This window comes from Sphaerodactylus townsendi, linkage group LG15, assembly GCF_021028975.2.
Source record: "Sphaerodactylus townsendi isolate TG3544 linkage group LG15, MPM_Stown_v2.3, whole genome shotgun sequence".
Lineage (NCBI taxonomy): Eukaryota > Metazoa > Chordata > Lepidosauria > Squamata > Sphaerodactylidae > Sphaerodactylus > Sphaerodactylus townsendi.
In genome coordinates this window covers 34,419,565-34,444,143 of record NC_059439.1, presented here as the reverse complement: position 1 = coordinate 34,444,143, position 24,579 = coordinate 34,419,565, and the positions used below count along the sequence as shown (strand labels likewise).

Here is a 24,579-nt window from a genome sequence, read left to right as displayed (position 1 = left end):
AAAAAAAAGAAAATGTTTGTTACTCTTGGGATAGATTCCGTATCCCTACTTTTGCTTTATTTTTGTGTCACTGTTTTAAGATTGGTGTTCATTATTATGGTTTTATTGGCACCGCGAATCTTTTTTGCAAACGGAAATTGAATGAAATATTCCAGTCAATACATAACTAACAAAGTGTAATGGCAAGCAATCAGCAACCCATAGTCCTGAATGAGGACAGAGAGTTTAAAATGGAAGAGATGAGTGCGCACTCTACTCATTTGTCTTAGCAGACCAGGTGCTCGGGAGCAGCAGCAGCAGAAGGCCCTTGCTTTCACATCCTGCCGTGAGCTCCCAAAAAAGGCACCTGATGGAGCCTGCAGTAGCAAGGAAGGCTGGACTAGATGGACTCTGGTCTGATCCAACAGGCTAGTTCTTAAGTTCTTATGTTCTTATTTTTTTATATTTGCAGCAGTTCATTTGAAACCGGGCACTGAACCTGCCGAAGAGAAATGAGAGAAGGCCATCGATCCCTGAATAACGAAAGCTAGGTTCCACCACTCCTATCAACGGTTTTTATGGGTATGCTGAATTACGTTCCTCATCTTTATCAATGCCAGAGTTCTACACAACTGTGCACACAATTCAGGGGCTTGAAGAACTTCGTCCTCTTATCAGCTATCAGAGCATTAGCAGAAAAGTGAATAAGAGTGGTCACATTACAGAAAGGTGTGTCTGTTTGCTGTCATATTCACGATCCTGATTACACTTAACATAGTCCATGAATTGTCGAGAGAGCTTTCCGCGGCGGGTCCTTGGGTGCTGTGGCGGTTTCGGGCTGTATGCCAGCCACAGATGCCAGCCACAGATGCAGGCGAAACGTCAGGAGAGAATGCTGCTAAGTGCAACCATACAGCCGGAAGTACAGCACCCAAGTGATTCAGGCCCATTGAAAGCCCAGCCCGACAATACATTGAACATCTCGGGGAGAAATTGTTTCCAAGACACACCGCGAGTGGAAAAAACTACGGCTCCAGGGAAGCACGCCTGTGTTCTTTAACCTTTCTTCTACGCTGCAGAGACACAGGTACTATCCCATCATTTCTTGCAGCCAAAAGGACTTTCAAAACACCACATGATCCTCTGAAGATGCCAGCCACAGATGCAGGCGAAACGTCAGGAGAGAATGCTGCTAGAACACGGCCATACAGCCCTGAAACCACACAGCACCCAAATATTCCATGAACTTTATAAAGTGTAGAGAACATCTGACCTGTCTGGTTTGAAATCTTCCCTTCAGGACATGAATCACAATCATAGCAGCAAAATGGCTTCCCTTCCTTCTTTGTCCTTCTGTGACCTAAGAGGCATGGTTGATTACATACAGAAAGAGGTCGCGTCTGTAATAAAGGAATGACAAGAATGGTGTAGCATTCAAAAACATGCTGTATGATTAATACCTGAATGCCAAGTGTTCAGGTATTACTTTCAGGCATTAATACCTGAATGCCAAGTGTTCGGCTACCAATCTTGATCCTCCTTGATCTGAGATTGCAAAGGCCTTAGCAGACCAGGTGCTCGGGAGCAGCAGCAGCAGCAGAAGGCCATTGCTTTCACCTCCTGCATGTGAGTTCCCAAAGGCACCTGGTGGGCCACTGCGAGTAGCAGAATGCTGGACTAGATGGACTCTGGTCTGATCCAGCAGGCTAGTTCTTATGTTCTTATGTTCTCTTTCTGTCAGTGCATAATAGAGCCATTTCTACTGTACACTTAGTATTTTATTTATTTATTTATTTATTTTATTATTATATTTGTAGACCACCCCATCCCCTAAGGGCTCTGGAAATTCGTAACACGTGCAATTCTTGGAGTCCTTTACCCAAACCATACTTATCAAGAGCAATATGTACACATCCTTTTTCTTTTTATTAGGGTTCAGCAGTTTTGGGAGATCTAAATCTACTTTGGTGGAAATGGACGTTGCATCTATATGGATTTTGCCATGGAGATAGGGGGATTCCTAGAGCAAAGCTCCATTGCTCTGCCCCATTCCCAGTTTTTACGACAACTGGAGGGAGAAGCCAGACTGGCAAGTCTAGTTGGAAGAGATCTATTCCAGACTACCAATTATGGACCATACTTCTTGACATGTTCTTTGACCCTACCTGGTTGAACCCGCTGGGCCACGTGATGGCTTCTTCGTGGATGGAGAGCACTTTGTGTGAGGGAGCTCCAGGGTCTATCTGCCCAACTTTGACTCGAAGGAAGGACTGGTTTGAAAATGTGACCCAATTGATGATATCAAATCCAGCTATTAACTCTCCATTTTGATTGAAGGCTATCTTTTCCTCAGCACTGTTGTTAAAGGACACTCCTCTCAGAAAGAAGTGGAGCTAGGCAAGGAACACGTACAGAAGTGATAGACTTTAGCAAACGGTGGGCATACACAACTGTGCCTGTGTTGTCTTATAAAAGAAAAAAGAGCTCAAGCCGAGAAACGCTCTTTCACTAAGATTTGGATGAAAATTAACATGAAAACCAAAGTGGAAGGAGGAAGGAAATCGTACCCTTTATGTACATGATTAGCAAATGTCTAATACATAGGAAATAGTATGAATCCCTTTGTGGAATTAGGGTTGAGTACCAAAAAGGTTTTAGTATTTTTTTTTATTTGGGTTTAATAAACAACACTCTCATTTTACCCCCAGAAAATCTAAATCCCTATAGCAATACGATATTTATTGCTGGATTTTTTTTCCCAAATATCTAAAAATGTTGGAGCCCATTATATTTCAATAGGGAATATTTGGGGAGCTCTGTGGAGCTTATGTTTATTATTAGTTATTATTATTATTTATTACATTTGATAGACCGCTAAATCCCCAAGGGACTGTTTTAGGGTAGAAGCAGCAATATCTTTGTTTCGGGTAGAAGCACCAATCTAGCAGCCGCTGGTGACTCTCCTTACTAGAGAGCAGCGAGGTAGTAGAGGAGATAGAGCTTCGTGTGTATCTAATCTGGAGGAACCGGGTTTGATTCCCAGCTCTGCTGCCTGAGCTGTGGAGGCTTATCTCTGGGAGTCCAGATTGTGTACACATTCCACACACCAGCTGGGTGACCTTGGGCTAGTCACAGCTTCTGGGAGCTCTCTCAGCCCCACCTACCTCACAGGGTGTTTGTTGTGAGGGGGGAAGGGCAAGGAGATTGTAAGCGCCTTTGAGTCTCCTGCAGGAGAGAAAGGGGGGATATAAATCCAAACTCTTTTCTTCTTCTAGCCAGGAACCAAAAAAGGTTGAGAAAATCAGAAGGAATAATTAAAATGAAATATATAGATAACATGTCTCAATTGCACAGTGATTAAAAAAATGTTTAAAAATGACATTAAATGCTTAAAAGTATGATAATTTAATAGAAATTGGGATTATCTTTTTCCTGCTGCTTTTCTCAGATTTTTTTTTTGGTTCCTGGCTATATAGGTTGGGTTTTGATTTGCCAATTGTTTTTTGGTGACTGTTCTTTCGTGAGCATCCATGTTTTGTAAAAACTAGGTTAGGCCACACAATTTTCTAAGCTTACAAAGCTTACAAAACCCCCAAGTATTCTCAGTTGTTTCCAGTTAGGGAAAAATGGGAACTCATAAAACTGGACTCCTGACCAAACCTTTACCAAGCTTTGGGGTTCTTTTAAGGAGGGTTAACGGCCAAGATAATGCAGATTTGGTGCCTCTACCATCAAAAAGTCTTTTCCAGACCGCCACAAAGACTCCCTAGAAATTACCTTGAAAAGATTGGACAATTTTCTGTTATTCTTGGGTATGACATAGTTTCATTTTAATCTATGGACATTGGTTTGTGTATTGTCTCCTTTGTGTTTTTCTCTTGTGACATGCTTTCCATGCCCGTTGCAAAGCATTTCTCGTTTAATTAATTTAATTAAATACATCTTTATTCAGGCTAAAACACATGCATATAAAAATACGTGATTGATAGCAGGGAATTTTAGCCCTTGTGCTTGGCCAAACTGATCACTGACAGTATGTTCCTCATATCTGCTGTACATAAAGTAGACCCTAGTACATATTCATGGTTAACATCCGTGTGGGTGGAGACACAACTTACTGTTCTGTCTAGAGCATGCTTATGCACATAACATGAGATTTCTACCGATAGACTTCTCAGGATTCACTGAAATAGCTTTTGAATTCAGAAGCATCTGTTTTTCTCCAACCATCATTAGTACTTTCTTCATTTACCCATCAGCCCAAGGGAACTGACGGCCAAACTCAAGCTCAGGCGGTGCAAATCAGGTTTCTGTGAGAGATGTCTTTGTGTGCTGTCAAGGATACGATGTACCCATATGTATGATGAGGTTTCTGACCTTGTTCTACTCCTGTGGTGGTGAACCTTTGGCACTCCAGATGTTATGGACTACAATTCCCATCAGCCCCTTCCAGCATGGCCAATTGGCCATGCTGGAAGGGCTGATATACAGTCCATAGCATCTGGAGAACCGCCTCCACTGTTCTCAGAATGTTACCTGCAATGGCTCTTGATGCAGAAGCTTCTGTCTTTCTGTATCCTGCATTGCTGAGTGCCTGACTCTTTGCAAATGCATGGCCTGTAAGGCATACGCGATAGCATAGACAGCATCATACACACTGTTGCTGTGGCCAGTCATGCTCATTTCAAACACTGTCTTGGGAAGACTCTCCAATTTCTCCCTCCCAGTACAGATTGGCCCACCTTTCTTGTCCTCCACGGGATCGGGAAAAGAACAGGCAAATGCATTTTCCCAGAAGTCCCGGATGAAGCCATCCTCATTTTCCATGGAAGGTTTTCTCATCTGAATGAATTTCTGGAATCCCAGTGATCTTTTGGAAGGAACTGCGATGAAAATTGCACCGTGGATGAAGCCTACGTTCCAATCTCTTTGAAAGAAGAATGAGGTGAACTCCATCTCGGCAGTCATAATCCAGACTTTGGTCTTCATAGGTTCATTCTCAAACGCTAAGAAATGCAGTAATGTCCTCATAACTGCAATGGTTATTTCGTGGACAAGTAACATTATTAGTAGGCTGGTCATAATAAATGAAAATGTTACATTCCTCTGATATCATATCAATCTCATTTAGATGTTAAAAGGCAGAAATTATTTTTGAATGAAGTCGAAACAGATGTTTTTCTTGGAGAACGTGGGAAGCACATCATGGACAAAACTCTCACTGTTGGAATCAGCCGCATAAATCACTCCGATCCACGTCCAACTGAAATGCAGCAATAAATGGACAACCCCCATATATTGATGAGCCCCATTTGGAAACATGTGATGGAAGGAAGCAGGTTGGCTTGGGTCATTCTTAAATGGAGTAGCAGCATATGTAACCTAAAAAGAGAGGAACATGCAAGGAATCTTTTCTGAAAGAAGCAGTAAAGAAGGTAGGGGGGAGAATTCCCAAACTGTCACAGGTGTAACCCAGTTCTGAATTGGATGCAGCCAGCGCTGCCCCTCAATCTTATGTTCATACGATTGCTTATTGAGAGTCATATTTGTGTCTGAAGAAACAACAATCAAGAGACGAATACAAGAATATAAATACTTATCTACAGTGTTGATTTAAAGAAAATAAGAGTTTAATGAAATAAGTATAGAGGATAATTTGTAACTGGTTTAATGTAAATAAGACTCCAAGAAATACGAGTTATGTAATTAGTTAACAGAAACAAGGCTAAGGGGAGGTCCCATATATATATATTTTCCCCTTTCTTACTTCATATATATATAAATTTTCTTTATTTTTTCCTTTCTCTTTATTTCTTCTTTCCTCTTTTTTCTCCTTCTTTCTTTTTCCTTTTTGGGGGGTGATTGGGATGTATACATTCTCACTATATCTTTAGTTAGGTCTATCTAAACTCTAGTTCTGATTCATCTATGACTGTACCACAATTATTATAGAAGAAATCTGTATGGTTAAGTTGTACTAGGAAAAGTGGAATTTGTAACTATTTTATTATGCAAAATTAATAAAAAATATTTTAAAAAAGAGAGTCATATTTGTGTCATCACTGACCATTTTAGAAGAAATTGGCTTTGGTCATTCTGAAATGGAGTAGCAGCATATGTAACCTAAAAACAGAAGCGGATGCCAGGAATCTTTTCTAAAACAAACGGTACGGCAAGATAGGAGGGAGAATTCCCAAACTGTCCCAGGTGTACCCCAGTTCTGCATTGGATGCAATCAACTTTGGCCCTCAATTGTACCTTGACACATTTTTCTACTGAGATTTCCATTTGTGATTTCACTGAGCATTTATGAAGAATTCATGTTATTGTTCACCTGAAAATGATGGATGGCGGGAGTTTTTGATGTACCTGGGCAGGGACTGGAATTTCATTATGCCAAAGAATGGATGATATAATGACTTGGAATTTCGTTAGCCAGGTAGATGCTCAACCAGTGAGTGACCACTTGTACCTCCATACAGAGTCAGAAGATTTGAACATAAACCAAGGGAAGAGATCAGAGGCATCTCCCACTTAATCCTGGGTCACCCTGAGCCTCTGCAGTTTTCCTACTACAATGTCATCTGCAACACTAAAAGAGATGCTCTTTAAATGAAGGGGGCTGATTGATTAGAGACATGTTTGGATGGACCCTCGCTACAATATCGGAGAATCAGCTTTGCATGCAAAGCTCCCATTCCCTAACCAATCAATGGCATCTAATGCCATTCTAATGAAGTGGTGATATATCTGGCAAGATATTCAGATTTTCCTCTATACTATACACAGAAATATATCACTGCTCACCAACATTGCTTATCTGGATAACAAAAGATCTAAGAGCTTTTACTCTTGCAAGAAGTGCACATTTACCTTCTGCTGTCTTAGAAGGGAAATATCAAAAGATACCTAAGGCCATCAAAATATGAAAAGAACATAAGGCCATTGCTTTCACATCTTGCATGTGAGCTCCCAATGGCACCTGGTGGGCCACTGCGAGTAGCAGAGAGCTGGACTAGATGGACTTTGGTCTGATCCAACAGGCTAGTTCTTATGTTCTTATGTTCTTACCTTATGCTGCAAGGTTATGTTCTTGCTTTCTGAACTCTGTAGAAACTGTAGATCATATGTTATTAAAGTGTCCCCTTTATGAGGAGGCAAGGAAAAAATGCCTGTCACATTTACTACACAAGATGACATACTGTTCTGATAAAGTTTGTTGTGAAAAACTATTACAAGATAAGAAGAGTAATACTGAATGGAAAATTCTGTCTATTCATTATGAAAAAGAAAAAAATGATCTGAATATGGCATCCCCCTTAGATACTTTTGTTTTGTCTAGTATTTTTATGCTGTTTGGTGTGTTTACAATGTATAATGATATATAGATGGATAGTGCTGGAATATGGGAGAGAGATCTGCCTTCTTGTTTTGTTGTACATATTTTTACTAAATTGGAGATTTGCAATATATTTGGTCATTGACTGTAAATAAAGTCTTCTTCTTCTTCTAACCAATCAATGATGTCCAGACTTCTAATTAATGGTGACACATTATGTGGAAAAACTCCATCTTAGACCCCAGAAATTTGCTACCAGTCAGCCAGTTCTTTCCAAGGATCTGATGGGATATATTGTTCCATAGTCACAACTTTTCTAAGAGAAATTGCCCTTTAAATTACAAGCAGGTCATTCCTCTATTTCTGTTACGATTCTTTGTACCTGTCAACCATAACACCATATCCAAATTTTGAAAAGAATGGGAAATATCAGATCACGCTTTCAGCACAAATGTTACCTGTGGGATCTTGTAGGTGCTCAGAATGGTTGCCATGTGGTAACAAAAAGGGACACTAGGTCCCCCAATGACAGCTGATGGATGACTCTGAGTGGTACACTTGTAATTGGGGATGAATCTGCCCTGTGTGGAAAGGAGTTCCATGGATGCCTGGTAGGTCCTGCTTGCACTATGAAATATGGCTATTTGTAGATGTTGAAGCCAAGGGCTGATGTTGGGAAAGAGCTGCGAATTTTCATTGATCTCCTGAACGGCAAATACCAGAGCCAGAATATGCTGATAATTCTGAGTCACAACACTGCAAACACAGTTAAAGTTGTGAAACTGAGATTGTATGACACAACAGGTGTCGTTGGCTACATTTCTGTTTAATGCATGTCTGCCAGGAACTTTGTATTGATTTTTTTTACTTGTCTAGGCAACCTACGAATTTCGCTGGTCAATATCCAGAATTTTGATTCCCGCAAATCCAGTTCTTTACCACCTGCCAGCTGTCAGTGAGATACAAATATTCATTTTTGTTTGTTTGGTTTGCTTTCATTTTGGGATTTCCCGTTCTGCATATTAAATGTGGAAAGATCCTGGATACATACTGAGGTTTATATTGTCACTCCATAAAGCAAGTGCGCCTAGCTGATTTGATTAATTCAGTGAGGGTCACTTTTCCTTGAGAAAATATGGCATATTCCTCTCCTAAGAACATACGAACATAAGAACAAACCAGCTGGATCAGACCAGAGTCCATCTAGTCCAGCTCTCTGCTACTCGCAGTGGCCCACCAGGTGCCTTTGGGAGCTCACATGCAGGAGGTGAAAGCAATGGCCTTCTGCTGCTGCTGGTGCTCCCAAGCACCTGGTCTGCTAAGGCATTTGCAATCTCAGATCAAAGAGGATCAAGATTGGTAGCCATAAATCGACTTCTCCTCCATAAATCTGTCCAAGCCCTTTTTAAAGCTATCCAGGTGAGTGGCCATCACCACCTCCTGTGGCAGCATATTCCAAACCCCAATCACCGCACGTTCATTGAAGAAGTGTTTTCCTTTTTATTAGTCCTAATTCTTCCCCCCAGCATTTTCAATGAATGCCCCCTGGTTCTAGTATTGTGAGAAAGAGAGAATATAGTCCATTGTGTATAATCCATTTGGGTAATCTGACAATTTTACTATTTTATTTTTAATTTAAACTACTATTTCCTTTTAATAGACGTATATTATGTTACATTTTTGGAATAGTCTCAATCATTTACACAGAACAATATATTAAACATAAGAAGTCTTATAAAAACTCAATCTAAGTTCACACAAGAATAATCCCTGAGTTTCTAAGAGTACCTCCACCCAAGCTAGGCAAACAGTTTGCAGGGTCTGAGGGAGTCTTGTGAGCTACTTTCCCTACACAGCTCAGTTTTCTCTAAAAATAGATCCCTCTGGCTTTAAGGATGGGAGGGAGACATGCTTTCATTTCAAAGCTCCTCAACCCAGGTCTTCAAGAGAGATGTTGAATTGGCTATAGACTACAAAGCCCTACTTCTCTCTACCTGAAATTTAGGAGGGGACATACTTTGAAGGAAGGAAGGAAGGAAGGAAGGAAGGAAGGAAGGAAGAAAGGAAGGAAGCAAGCAAGCAAGCAAGCAAGCAAGCAAGCAAGCAAGCAAGCAAGCAAGCAAGAGTACACTCAAATATTCTGAATTCAGTAGAAACATTTTCCTCTTTTGTGCAAGTAGATTTCATTTCGATATTAAGGAAACATTTTTTAATTAATGAAAATTTGCTCTTAATACATTTTGGTTTCAGAACTAAAGTTTAGTGCCAAAACGTTTGAGAATAAAGAAAGTCTCTTTTAATATCAAACCATTCCATGGAGCTCCCCACCATGCACTAGATACTAATACTAATGAAAGAAAGAAAGAAAGAAAGAAAGAAAGAAAGAAAGAAAGAAAGAATACTCTCAAAAATACTGAAATCAGTAGAAACAATGTTTTCCTCCAAAGTGCAATTAGATTTCACTTTGATACTATGGAAACAATTTTAATTGATGAAAGAATTGGCTCTTAATACACATTTTTGCACAGTCTAAGAACTAAAAATCCAGTTACAAAACATTTGGAGAATGAGGGCCCCTTTTTAACCTCAAAACATTCAATGGACTCCCCAACCCTGCATTGTGCTAGATACTAATAATAGCATCTGTTGATTTGGAAATGCATGAAGCAAACATCAAAATACCAATGCTTAGAGCACACATGGATTCCCAGGGGCCTTGCAGTTAGGTCTACTGTATCCTGGAGTATCTCTGCCTCCCATGCTGGGAACCACTGAAATAATACAGACTAAAGATACGTAAATTGAAATGAAATAAATCTGCACATTGACACAGAAGGTGCTGTGGAGCACAAAAAGGATGAGGAGCAGCCCTTAGGAAGAACGTCAGGCTTCCACGAGCGACACTCATTTCACCCTAAAACCCAACTACTTACAAGCGTTCACCAACTTCTGCCTGGGAAGGATTAGTCTTGAATGTTAACTGATCGGAAGTGATGTAGATTTGAGAAATAATGCCACCTATGATGAAACCCCCTGACCGGTGATACTTGTGCTGTATTGGGAGAGGATCAAGGATGGCGCATTGAACAACAGGAATATCGCACAACACCCACACAAGGCGCAGGGACACAAAACACAGGAATAGCCCTATCTTGCTTGATAACCGTCCTCCTGGGCAGCAGTCCATCTCATACCACCTTGTTAGGGAAACGTATCTCAGCATCAAAAGACCCCACAAAAGGCCCCAGACTTCTCTTCTGCAATAACAGGACATGAAAAGCACCAAAGGCCAGACTGCATCCAGTTTCAGTACGAATATTAATAGGATCATTCGTGTTGCTCTCATGGTCTGGATCTCCCCAGAGAATTGTAGAAAGTTGCAATGTTGGATAATTGTAGAGGTCATGATTCAAAACCTAGAATTATGAACTCTGTGACATTTCAGAAGAAATCATGTTTACTTCAGCAAATGTCCTCAGCTGGGGCAATGAAGCATCAATTGATACAAAGTTCAGTTCAAAGGTCAGTTAGGGGGCATTGGAGGAACCCTACTTTTAAGACAACAGTATCTCTACTCATCCTGCCAACCCTTGGGGTGTCTACCAGTGCAGTGCCAAAATGTGATCCCATTCTCTGCATTGGTAAGAACGGTTTTACTTTAAGATTGATCCACATTCTGACGAAGATGGTTCATTCCTAGGGTTGGTCGATACCCAAAAAATTCGGTAAAATTCGGATTTGGGTTGTTTTGGGGCATAAAATGATCTGTATGCCCGAATCCGACTCATAGCCGATTCGGATATGCCCGAAAATTCGGGTAAATCCGAAAAATTTGGGTCCGTTTTAATTTTTTTGTAATTTTTGGGTGTTTTACACGTTTTGGCCTACAGGGGGCGCATTTTTAAAGCTAGCGGCACCAAACTTTCAGGGTATCATCTGGAGACAGTCCTTATGATTCTCTCCAAGTTTGGTGAAGTTTGGTTCAGGGGGTGCAAAGTTATTGACCCCCCAAAAGGGTGCCCCTATCCCCCATTGTTTCCAATGGCAGCTAAGGAGATGGTAGCTACCTCTTTGAAAGTCCATAACTTTGGCCCCTATGAACCAAACTGCACCAAACTTGGGGGATGTCATCAGGACAGTCCCCAGATGATACCCTGAAATTTTGGTGCCGATATGTCTAAAAATGCACCCCCTGCAGGCACCCCCAGAAATTTCCCCAAGATTCTTGGTTCTGCAGTGACTAAGCTGCATTGCTGTCAATGTGGAATTTCTGTTGGAGGGCTGTGGGGTGCACATGTCTGAATGTACAGCCACAAAACTTCCATGGTATCTTCAGAAGGATCTCTGGATGACACCATCCAGGTTTGGGGAACTTTGCTTCAGGGGGCAGTGGGAGATGAGCCCTACCCTTTTTGGTTCCCATAGACTTAAACCCCCTGAAGCAAAGTTCCCCAAACCTGGATAGTGTCATCCAGAGACTCTTCTGAAGATACCCTGAAAGTTTTGTGACTGTACATTCAGACATGTGCACCCCACAGCCCTCCAACAGAAATTCCACATTGACAGCAATGCAGCTAAGTCACTGCAGAACAAAGAATCTTGGGGAAATTTCTAAGGGTGCCTGCAGGGGGCACATTTGTAGACATATCAGCATCATAATTTCAGGGTATCATCAGAAGACCGTCCTGATGACACTCACCAAGTTTGGTGAAGTTTGGTTCATGGGGGCCAAAGTTATGAACTCTCAAAGAGGTAGCCCCTATCTTCTATTAGCTCCCACTGGAAACAATGGGGGATGGGCCACCCCTTTGGGAGTCCATAACTTTGGCCCCCATGAACCAAACTGCACCAAACTTGGGTGGTGTCATAAGAATAGTCTCCTGATGATACCCTGAAATTTTGGTGCTACTAGCTTAAAATTCTGGTTTGCGTGTTTCACCGTTCCTGCACATGAAGCCTGCTGGAGTGAGTGAGTGGTGAAACACACAAACCAGCATTTTTAAAGCTAGTGACACCACAATTTCAGGGTATCATCAAGAGACTGTCCTGATGATATCTCCCAAGTTTGGTGCAGTTTTTGAGGGTCCATAACTTTGGCCCCCCTTAACCAAACTGCACCAAACTTGGGAGATATCATCAGGACAGTCTCCTGATGATATCCTGAAATTTTGGTGCCGATATGTCTAAAAATGCACCCCCTGCAGGTACCCTCAGAAATTTCAAGCAGATTTTTGGGCCACTGCAGTGCCATGGAGCATGGGAGGAGTGATTGTTGCATTCAAACATGTGTCTAAGGCCTTGCGCTGTGATGTAATTGTGTTTTAGGGGTTAGTTACCGCAAAAATCATGTGGATCCATGCGGATCCATGCTTTTTAACCATGTTTTTGTGCCACTGCAGTTCCACGGAGCATGGGATCCATGATTGTTTTGTGCATACATATGTCTAAGGTCTTTTGCTATAAAGTGGTGGTGGTTTTGGGGTGACTTAGTGGCGAAATCCTGAGGATCCTTGAACATCTCTGTTTTTAGGTAGGTTTTTGCACCATTGGTGCGCCAGGGAGCATGTGGTGAGTGATTATTTTGGTCAGACATGTGGCTAAGGGCTGGAGCTGTGATGTGTTGGTGGTTTTGTGGTAACTTAGTGCAAAAATCCTGTGGATCCTTGAACATCCCTGTTATTTAGGTAGGTTTTTGCACCACTGGTGCGCCAGGGAGCATGTGGTGAGTGATTATTTTGGTCAGACATGTGGCTAAGGGCTGGAGCTGTGATGTGTTGGTGGTTTTGTGGTAACTTAGTGCAAAAATCCTGTGGATCCTTGAACATCCCTGTTATTTAGGTAGGTTTTTGCACCACTGGTGCGCCAGGGAGCATGTGCTGAGTGATTGTTTTGGTCAGACATGTGGCTAAGGGCTGGAGCTGTGATGTGTTGGTGGTTTTGTGGTAACTTAGTGCAAAAATCCTGTGGATCCTTGAACATCCCTGTTTTTTAGGTACGTTTTTGCGCCACTGGTGCGCCAGGGAGCATGTGCTGAGTGATTGTTTTGGTCAGACATGTGGCTTGAGCTTTAAGGCTTGTAAAAGTTTTTTAAAAACCCAATGCAAATCCTCCCCTTTTTTCTCAGCTGATGCAGGGGGGTTGGAAAATGTAAACAAAACTCTTCCAAAGCCCCAGTGCACCAGCTGAGAGATAGGTGGATTTGCAGGGTTTTTTTTAAAAAAAACTTTTACAATCCTTGTGAGTAGGCTGAGAGGGATGGATTGGCAAATCCCCCCCCCCCCCAGTTGCTTCATGAGGCTTGTAAATGTTTAAAAAACTGGCAAATTCACTCCTTTTCTCTCAGCTGGTGCACGTGGGCTTTGGAAAAGTTTTGTTTACATTTCCCAAGCCCCGTGCAGCAGCGAGTTTGAGTCTTTCTTTTTCTTTTTCTGTTTTTTGCTGGACTGGGAGGAAGGAGGACGGGGAAGCCTCGTTTGTGTGTGTGTGTGTGTGTGTGTGTGTGTGTGTTATATTCGTGGCAGCAGCAGCAGGGGTGAGTCTTTTTAAAACTTTTTTTTACTGAACTGGGAGGAAGGAGGACGGGGAAGCCTCGGTTGTGTGTGTGTGTGTGTGTGTATGTTATATTCGTGGCAGCAGCAGCGGGGGTGAGTCTTTTTAAAACTTTTTTTTGCTGAACTGGGAGGAAGGAGGACGGGGAAGCCTCGTGTGTGTGTGTGTGTGTGTGTGTGTGTGTGTGTGTGTGTTCGTGGCAGCTGCAGCGGGGGTGAGTCTTTTTAAATCTTTTTTTTGCTGGACTGGGAGGGAGGGGGACGGAGAAGCCTGGTGCGTTGTTGAGTCTTTTTTTTGGACTGGGAGGGAGGGGGAGGGAGAAGGGGAAGCCTGCAGTGCTTTTTATTTAGTGGGGCCAAAGCCCGAATATGCAGGGTGCCGATCCGAATTCCAGGCATTCGGATCGGCCCAGATTTGGACTTCAAACATTCGGGTTCCATGTGACCCGAATTTGTCCGAATTGGCCAGATTCGGACCGAATCTGAGATTCGGTTTACTCGAATCTCCAACCCTATTTCCTGTAATTAGAATTCAACTGGATTGATATGGGCTCGGTGATAACTAAAAGTGGTAAGAATAGTGGGAGTTAGTACAGGTCAGGCAAAGCTCTTTAGTGACCATCCTGAGGTTACTAAAGGTAAGGAACATCCTCAAGCACCCCATCTTGAATGGAGTAGGGAATGGATTCATGGGAATGGATTCATGGGCAGTATAACTGTGAGCAGCATAAGGGCCAGCGGGTTCATGGCTTAGTACCGCTTGCATGCACGTTGGTCTTGACCGGTTCCTACACTAGAAAACACAGGTATGATCCTTAGTTGACTCTCTTTAATAGCTGCTCTTTCTTATTCAGATCAGGTCTCAACATAATGATGTAGCATTTGGGGAAGAAGATACATCCCAGTAAGCCAGCACTGGAGGCCAAGATGGAGAAGACCTCCACGGCCACCATGGACTTCCCCTTGGTGCTCAAGTAGGTGGGAACAAAGGTCATCCACACACTGCAGAAGACCAGCATGCTGAAGGTGATGGATTTGGTTTCGTGGAAACTATCGGGTAACTTCCTGGCTAGGAAAGCCACCGTGAAGCTCACCAGTGCCAGGAGGCCCATGAAGGCCAGGACACAGTAAAACATGGCCACCGACCCTTCGTTACACTCCAGAATGATTTCTTTGGGTACTGAGTGCATGTCAAAATCCGGGAAGGGAGGAAAGGTGGCAAGCCACACAGTACAGAGAGTGGCTTGGGAAAGGGAACAGGAAATTACTATGGAGCTGGCCAGCCTTCTCCCCACCCACTTCCTCATGCTGGACCCTGGCTTGGTAGCCATGAAAGCTAGAATCACAGTGATGGTTTTGGCCAACACGCATGAAACAGCCACTGAGAAAGTGACGGCAAAGCCAGCTTGACGGATGAGGCACGTCCCTTTCCCTGGTTTGCCCAGGAAGAGCAGAGCACACAGGAAGCACATGACGAGAGAGGCGAGGAGAACGTAGGAGAGGCTCCTGTTGTTGGCCTTGACAATGGGAGTGTCCTGGTGCTTCAGGAAGGTACCAAGGACCAAAGCTGTGATGAAAGCAAAGGAGAGACCAAAAATAGCCAAGCTGATGCCTAAAGGTTCTTCATAGGACAGGTAGGTGACGACTTTGGGAAGGCATGAATCTTGGTCACTGTTAGGATAGCGATCTTCAAGACACTGGAAACAGTAATCCATGTCTGAAAAAGAAAATGTTGGTTGGTGCACAGGACAGCTTTCTGCATACTGCTTATATTTTACGCTTGCACCACCATTTTGAGGTTGGGGTTCATTATTATGGTTTCATTGATTGTTTCGAATCTTGTTAAATAGTCTGTTCAATATATAAATAACTGATAGTGCAAGCAATCAGCAACCCTCAGACCTGAATGAGGACAGAGAGTTTGAAATGGGGAGATGACTTTGAACTCTACTCATTTGTTTGCATTTGCAGAAAGTCATCTCAATTGTGTGCTGAAGCTGCCGGAGAGAAATGACAGAAGGTGGTCTGCTATCCCTGAGTATCAAAAGCTAGCTGCCACCACTCCGATCAAAGACTTTTATGGGTATGCTGAATTATATGTCCTCATCTCCATCAATGCCGGTTATGTACACAACTGTGCACACACTTAACGGGTATGAAGATCTTCATCGTCTTATCAGCTACCATTCTATTGGCAGAAAAGTGAATAAGAGTTGTCACATTACAGAAAGGTGTGTCTGTTTGCTGTCATATTCACAATCCCGATTACACTTAACATAGTCCATGAAGATTATAAAGTGTAGAGAACCTCTCTGACCTGTCTGGTTTGAAATCCTCCCTTTTGGACATGGAACGCAATCGTAACAGCAAAATGGCTCCCCTTCCTTCTGTGTCCTACTATGACCCAAGAGGCATGGTTTATTACATACGGAAAGGGGTCGCATCTGTCGTAAGGGAAAGACAAGAATATTGAAGCATTCAAAAACATACTATGGGATTAATAACTCTGTAGCCAAGTGTTCTCTTTCTGCCAAAGCATAATGGAGGTTTATAAATGATACATTTATCGCTGTTTGGAAATTCACAACATCAAGCGTTCTTGGACTATTTTACCCAAATCCATACTAATCTAGAGCAACATTTACGCATTCCTTATGCCTTCATTTGTAGCCCTCCGTTTTGGGAGATCTAAATGTATTTAGTTGACGTGTTAGTTTGGGGAAGATTAAATCCTAATGATAGGGAATCTCAAACCTGTTGTGTTCAGCCCTCATGTTTTTGTGGTTAAGAGCACTTGTCTTCCGATGTGGAGAACTAGGTTTTATTCCCCACACCTCAAGAGTGGCAGAGACTTATCTGGTGTACCAGAATTGTTTCCCCATTCCTACACTCCTGTCGGGTGAACTTGGGCTGGTCATAGTACTTTGGAACTCTCTTACACTCACCCCTACCTCACAAGGTGTCTGTTCTGGAGAGAGGAAGGGAAAGGAGTTTGTAAGACCATGGGAGTCTCCTTACAGGAGAGAAGTGAGGCTATAAGTGGGAGCAGCAGTGGCGTAGGAGGTTAAGAACTCATGTATCTAATCTGGAGGAACCGGGTTTGATTCCCAGCTCTGCCGCCTGAGCTGTGGAGGCTTATCTGGAAATTCAAATTAGCCTGTACACACCCACACACGCCAGCTGGGTGACCTTGGGCTAGTCACAGCTTTTCGGGGCTCTCTCAGCCCCACCTACCTCACAGGGTGTTTGTTGTGAGGGGGGAAGGGCAAGGAGATTGTAAGCCCCTTTGAGTCTCCTGCAGGAGAGAAAGGGGGGATATAAATCCGAACTCTTCTTCTTCTTCTATAAATCCAAACTCCTTTTCTTCTTCTTCTTCACAAGATGTCTGAAACTCCCAGTCACTTTGCGGCAGTTAGCTTTACCACACCCCATTGCCACAATTGTTCATGGTTCCTTCCCCTTGTGGCTGATCTTCATTCCTGCTGGAGCAAATATATGGGGTGTAGCAATATTCAGTGCTGGGTCATCTATTCTGGCTAAACCCAGAAGTGGCTTCAAAATATTTTTGTAATTCTTCCAAATCAATGTGGGTTTTAGCATGGTGATAGGGGGATTCCGAGAGAGAGAGAGAAACCAAACTGGCAACTCTAACTGGAAGAGATCGACTCCAGGGTATCAATAATGGACCATACTTCTTGACATGTTCTTTGACCCTACCTGGTTGAACCTGCTGGGCCACGTGATGGCTTCTTCGTGGATGGAGAGCACTTTGTGCATGGGTGCTCCAGGGTCTACCTGCCCAACTTTGACTCGAAGGAAGGACTGGTTTGGGAATGTGACCCAGTTTATAATATCAAATCCAGCTATTAACTCTCCATTTTGATTGAAGGCGATCCTTTCCTCAGCACTGTTGTTAAAGGAGACGCCTCTCAGAAAGAAATGGAGCTAAAAGAGGAGCAGGTACAGAAGTGATAGACTTTAGCAATTGGTTGGCATATGCAACTATGTCTGCATTGTCTTAATGAGAAGCAAGAGCTCAAGACAGGCTCGTTCTTATGTTCTTAAGGCCATTGCTTTCACACCCTGCCTGTGAGCTCCCAAAGGCACCTGGTGGGCCACTGCGAGTAGCAGAGTGCTGGACTAGATGGACTCTGGTCTGATCCAGCTGGCTTGTTCTTATGTTCTTATGTTCTTATGTACATGATGAGCAAATGGCTGACACATAACAAACAGTATGATTCCCTTTGTACAATTGGGAATGGGCTTCAAAAAGCGTTTAATATTTTTTTGGATTTTGTTTTAATAAATTGTAATTTTTTCAGAAAATCCAAAGAAAGCCAAATAAGTCTCCATAGCAACATGTGTGTTTTTTTCTTGACCTTTATCCCCAGAATATCTGAACATTAAACTAAAATACATGCCAATCAACATGCATATAAAATAACATGATTGGTACCAGTGGATTATAGTCCTTGTAATTGGCCAGACTAATCACTGAAAGGAAGATCCATGTATCTGCTGTACATGAAGTAGATGCTAAGGCAGATGTAGAACACCATCATGATAACACCAGTGTTGGTCAAAAGCTATCTTACTCTTCTGTCTAGAGCATACTTATGCATGTACATATAACATGAGGTTTCTACCAATAGACTACTCAGAATCAACTGAAATGGCTTTTGATTCAGAAGCATCTGCCTTTCTCTAACCATTATTAGTACTCTCTTCGTCTACCCATTAGCCCAAGAGAACTGGCTGACAAACTCAAGATGTGCAACTCAGGTTTCTGTGAGAGACATCTTTGTGTGCTGTCCACCATACGATGCACCCACATGTAAGATGACGTTTGTGGAGGTTACCTGCAATGGCCTTTGGTGCAGAAACTTCTGTCTTTCTGTATCCTGCATTGCTGAGTGCTTGACACTTTGCAACTGCATGGCCTGTAAGGCATACGCGATAGCATAGACAGCATCATACACACTGTTGCTGTGGCCAGTCATGCTCATTTCAAAAACTGTATTGGGAAGACTCTCCAGTTTCTCCCTCCCAGTACAGATTGGCCCACCATTCTTGTCCTCCACGGGATCTGGAAAAGAACAGGCAAATGCATTTTCCCAGAAGTCCTGGATGAAGCCATCCTCATTTTCCATGAAAGGTTTTCTCTTCTGAATAAATTTCTGGAATCCCAATGATTTCTTGGAAGGAACTGCGAGAGACATTGCACCGTGGAGGAAGTCTATGCTAGCAATTCTTTGAATGGTAAATGATGCGAACTCCATCTCGGCAGTCATAATCCAGACTTTTGTGTTCACAGCTATATTCTCAAATGCTAAAGCGTGCAGTAATGTCCTCATAACTGCCATGGTTGAAGTTTCACCATGGACAAGTAACGCATTGGCTGAGCTGTTCATGGCAACCTTAAATACTTTGCTTCCTTCTGATATCACATCTTCAATCTCAGTGGAAAATGTCATGATGGGTAATCTTTCAATGAAGTCAAAGCAGATGTTTTTCTTGGAGAACATGGGGAGCACATCCTGTACAAAACTCTCTCCATTGGGATCAGGTGTATAAATCACTCCAATCCACGTCCAACTGAAATGCAGCAGTAAAAGGAGAATCCCCATATATTGATGAGCCCCACTTGGAAACATGTGGTGAAAGGAAGCAGGTTGACTTTGGTCATTCTTAAATGGAGTAGAAGCATACGTAACCTAAAAACAGAAGAAGATGCACGGAATCGTTTCAAAAAATAAGGAAAAGGAGGTCGGGGGGAGAATTCCCAAACTGAACCATGTGGGCCCTTCTCTGAGTTGGATGTAGCTGGCTTTGTCCCTCAATCTTGCCTTGATACTGAGATTCCCATTTCTGACATTTTTGAAGAATTCATATTGTTGTTCACCTGGAAATGATGGACAGTGGGAGTTTTTGATGGACCTGTGTAGGGACTAGGATTTCATTAGGCCAAAAAATGGATAATATAATGGCTGTGAATTCTTCTTCTTTTTGTTAGCCAGGTAGAGGTTCAGCCAAAGAGTCATCACTCGTACCTCCATAGAGAGTCAGAAGATTTGAACATATGCCAAGATTGGAGGCATCTCCCCCTTCATCCATGGTCACACTGAGCTTCTATGGTTTCCCTACTAGAATGTCCCTACTAAAAGTGATGCCCTTTAAATTAAGGGGGCTGATAGAATAGAGACATGTTTGGATGGACCCTCAGTTCAGTATTGGATCATCAGCTGTTCATGCACAGCTCCCATTCCCGGACCAATCAATGGGGTCTAGACTTCTAATGAAGTGTTGAAATATAATGGGAAAAACTACACCCGTGACCCCAGAAACTTGCTTCCAGTCAAAGCAGGCAATACTTTCCATGGATCTGATGGGATATTTTGTTCCATCGTCCTAACTTTTCTAGGACATAAATAGTCTTTTAAATTACAAGTTAGCCATTCCTCTATTTTTGTTTTAGTTCTTTGTACCTGTAAATGATAACACCCTATCAAAAATCAGAAAGAATGGGAAATATCAGACCACGCTTTCAGCACAAATGTTACCTGTGGAATCTTGTAGGTGCTCAGAATGGTTGCCATGTGGTGACAAAAAGGGGCACTAGGTCCCCCAATGACAGCTGATGGATGACTCTGAGTGGTATACCTGTAGTTGGGGATAAATTTCCCCTGTGTGGAAAGAAGGTCCATGGATGCCTGATAGGTCCTGCTTGCACTGCAATAGCTGTTGTAGATGTTGAAGCCAAGGCTGATGTTGGGAAACAGCTGGGGGTTTTCATTGATCTCCTGAACGGCAAATACCAAAGCCAGAATATGCTGATAATTCTGAGTCACAACACTGCAAACACAGTTATCATATGACACAACTGGTGTCATTGGCTACATTTCTGTTTAATGTGTGTCTGCCAGGGACTTTGTATTTAGAATATATTTTACCTATCTAGGCAACCCAGGAATTTCACCAGCAAATATCCATAATTTTGATTCTTGCAAACCCAGTTCTTTACCCCCTGCCAGCTGTCAGTGTGATACAAATACTCATTTTTGTTCGTTTGTCTGGTTTGCTTTCGTTCCATGGATTTTCAATTCCCATTCGGCATATTAGTTGTAGAGAGACCCTGGATTCATACTGAGGCTTATCCTGCCATTCCATAATGCAAACTGCCCCTCAGTTGATTTGCTTAATTCAGTGAGGGTCACTTTTCCTTGGGGAAATATGTCATGTTCATCTCCTGTTGTGTATAATCCATTTGGCTAATCTGAAAATTTCCCTATTGTATTTTTAATTTAAACCTTTCTATATCCTTCTAATAGAAGAAGAAGAGTTCGGATTTATATCCCCCCTTTCTCTCCTGCAGGAGACTCAAAGGGGCTTACAATCTCCTTGCCCTTCCCCCCTCACAACAAACACCCTGTGAGGTAGGTGGGGCTGAGAGAGCCCCGAAAAGCTGTGACTAGCCCAAGGTCACCCAGCTGGCGTGTGTGGGTGTGTACAGGCTAATCTGAATTCCCCAGATAAGCCTCCACAGCTCAGGCAGCAGAGCTGGGAATCAAACCCGGTTCCTCCAGATTAGATAAACGAGCTCTTAACCTCCTATGCCACTGCTGCTCCTTTTAGATGTGTATCATGTAACATTTTTGGAATAGACTCAATTGTTAAAAAAGACAACAATATATTAAACATGAGAAACCTCATAAAAACTCTCTCTGAATTCACGCAAGAATTCACGCAAGAGTACTTCCGTCTAACCAAGACAAACTTTTTTTCAGGATCTGATGGAGTCTGTGTGAGCGACCTTTCCTACACAGCTCAATTTTCTTCAAAAATAGATCCCTGTAGCTTCAAGTGGGGGAAGGAAAAGGTCTCTCCCCCACTCATTTCAAAACTCCCCAACTCTGTTCTGCAAGAGGAAATTCGAAATGGCTAGCCGTGGTGGCGAACCTTTGGCACTCCAGATGTTATGGACTACAATTCCCATCAGGGGCCCAGTGGGAATTGTGATCCATGCTGATATGCCAAAGGTTCGCCTCCACTGAACCGTCTCCCTTGCCTTCAGTTTAGAAGGGGATATGCTTTGAAGGAGTAGTAAAACTGTATTACAATAGAAAAAAGAAAGAAAGAAACAGTACACTCAACAATTCTGAAATAAATGAAAAAAACATTTTCCTCTGTAGTGCGAGTAGATTTCACTTTGATTCTAAGGAAACAATTTTTTATTAATGAAAGAATTGGCTCCGAATACACATTTTCGGTTTGTCTAAGAACTAAGAGTCTAGTTCAGAAACATTTTGAGAATGAGGGCCTCTTTTTAACATCCAAACATTCCATAGATTCCCCACTACCACGTTATACTAGGTACTAATACTAGTATCTGTTGATAGAGAAATGCATAAGTAACACATGAAAATACCAGAGCTTAGCACACATATGGATTCCCAGGGTCCCTGTAATAAAATCTACAATAATTTGGAGTATCTCTGGCTCTCAGGCTAGGAACCACTGAAATAAAACAGAATGAAGATACATAAAGCGAAATGAAATAAATCTGTACATTGACACAGAAGAAGAAGAAGAAGAAGAAGAAGAAGAAGAAGAAGAAGAAGAAGAAGAAGAGGAGGAGGAGGAGGAGGAGGAGGAGGAGGAGGAGTTTGGATTTATATCCCCCCCTTTCTCTCCTGTAGGAGATTCAAAGGGGCTTACAATCTCCTTGCCCTTCCCCCCTCACAACAAACACCCTGTCAGGTGGGTGGGGCTGAGAGAGCTCCGAGAAGCTGTGACTAGCCCCAGGTCACCCAGCTGGCGTGTGTGGGAGTGTACAGGCTAATCTGAATTCCCCAGATAAGCCTCCACAGCTCAGGTGGCAGAGCTGGGAATCAAACCCGGTTCCTCCAGATTAGATACACGAGCTCTTAACCTCCTACGCCACTGCTGCTCTCAGCAGCAACAGAGGTTGCTGAGGAGCGCAAAAAGGATCAGGAGCAGCCCTTTGGAAGAACGACAGAACTCCACGAGCAGCACTCATTTCACCCTGAGACCCGACTACTTACAAGCGTTCACCAACTTCTGCCTGGGAAGGATGAGTCTGGAATGTGAACTGATCAGAAGAGATGTAGATTTGAGAAATAATTCCACCTATGATGAAACCTCCTGACTGGTGATACTTGTGCAGTATTGGGAGAGGGTCAAGGACGGTGCATTGAACAGCAGGAACATCACACACCACCCAGGGAAGGTGCATTAGCACAAAATACAAGAGTAGCCCTATCTTGCTTGTTAACCTTTCTCCTGTGCAGTGGTTCACCTGAACCCACATGGTTAGGGAAATGTCTCTTAGCATCAAAAGGTCCCTTCAATGGCCCCTGATTTTTCTGCTGCAATGGCGGGGCCACCCAGTGAAAAGTGCCCGAAGCCCAGACTACCTCCAGTTCAGCACAAATATTAACAGGATCGTTCATGTTGCTTTCATGATCTGGATCTCCCCCGAGAATTGTAGAAAGTAGCAATGTTGGGTAATTGCAGAGGTCATGATGACTCACAACCTAGAATTATGAACTCTCTGTGACATTTCAGAAGAAATTAGGTTTACTTCAGCAAAAGTTCTCAGCTGGGACAGTGAAACATCGAGTGATGCAAAGTTCAGTTCTTCAAGAGAGAAAAAAACACATTAGAAAATCCACATTGCCAGATCTTTGATGTAAAAAGAAAGGATAGATGTGAAGGACCTGCTACTGGAGCTACCCATGGGGGGGGGGGGGGGTTGAGGGAACCCTGCTTTGAAGACAGCAGTGTCTCTACTCATCCTGCAAACCCTGAGGGTGCCTAGCAGTGCACTGCCAAAATGGCAATCCCATTCTCTGGATTGGCAAGAAAGGTGTGTGTTTTTTTTAGCTTGATCCACATTCTGACTGAACTAGTTCATTCTTGCAATTAGATAGATAGATAGATAGATAGATAGATAGATAGATAGATAGATAGATAGATAGATAGATAGATAGATAGATAGATAGATAGATAGATAGATAGTTTAATACCGCCAAAGGCCAGCAAAGACAAAACAAAACAACAGCACACATCCACAACAGCAAATTACAACAATTATTACAGCTAACCATTTACATGAATGTTTGGCTTTCAGCTCATCCCTGATTAAGTAGGCCCTTGCGTTTTTTATACAATTAGAATTCAACTGGATTGATTATGTCTCGGTGATAACTAAGAGTGGTAAGAATCTTGATCCTACCAATCTTGATCCTCCTTGATCTGAGATGGCAAATGCCTTAGCAGACCAGGTGCTCGGGAGCAACAGCCGCAGAAGGCCATTGTTTTCACATCCTGCATGTGAGCTCCCAAAGGCACCTGGTGGGCCACTGCGAGTAGCAGATAGCTGGACTAGATGGACTCTGGTCTGATCCAGCAGGCTTATGAATAGTGAGAGTCAGTACAGGCCAGGCAAAGCCCTTTAGTGATCATCTTGAGGCATCTAAAGATAAGGAACATTCCCAAGCGCCCTGTCATGACAAGAGTAAGGTGTTTTGGGAATAGATTCATGGGTTGTGTACGTATGAGCAACACAAGTGACGGAGGGTCCATGGCTTAGCATGGCTGGGCATGTACATTGGTCTTGATGGCTTCCTACACAGGTGTAATCCTTAATTGATTCTCTTTAATAGTTGCTCTTTCTTATTCAGATCAGGTCTC

General features: G+C 42.8%; 2 protein-coding genes across 2 annotated transcripts in view; both read right to left on the bottom strand.

Moving 5' to 3' along the window:
* Positions 1 to 23,007, bottom strand: part of LOC125444921 (vomeronasal type-2 receptor 26-like) — a 35,284-nt gene extending 12,277 nt beyond the window's left edge. Inside the window, exon 1 of the mRNA XM_048517688.1 lies at positions 22,929 to 23,007. The gene's annotated coding sequence lies outside the window, so the exon portion shown is untranslated. The remainder of the gene's footprint in view (positions 1 to 22,928) is intronic.
* Positions 14,642 to 20,585, bottom strand: LOC125444922 (vomeronasal type-2 receptor 26-like). Its single transcript, XM_048517690.1, has 5 exons — positions 20,427 to 20,585; positions 18,726 to 19,580; positions 17,584 to 17,811; positions 16,184 to 16,310; positions 14,642 to 15,583 (listed from the first exon to the last, which is right to left on the bottom strand). Exons 1-5 carry the CDS (start codon positions 20,568 to 20,570, stop codon positions 14,682 to 14,684), a joined length of 2,256 nt encoding a protein of 751 aa, XP_048373647.1. The 5' UTR covers positions 20,571 to 20,585; the 3' UTR covers positions 14,642 to 14,681.
* Positions 23,008 to 24,579: the final 1,572 nt, after the last annotated feature.

Bases quoted from the DNA above. Each gene is read 5' to 3' on its own strand.
- LOC125444922 (XM_048517690.1), bottom strand. From the start codon at position 20,570: ATGGACCTTCTTTCCACACAGGGGAAATTTATCCCCAACTACAGGTAT. The intron at 19,581-20,426 runs GTAACATTTGTG...TTCTGTTTTTAG, and splicing joins GCACCTACAAGATTCCACAG to GTTACGTATGCTTCTACTCC. The intron at 16,311-17,583 runs GTAGGGTCAAAG...CCCTTACGACAG, and splicing joins GGCCCAGCAGGTTCAACCAG to ATGCGACCCCTTTCCGTATG.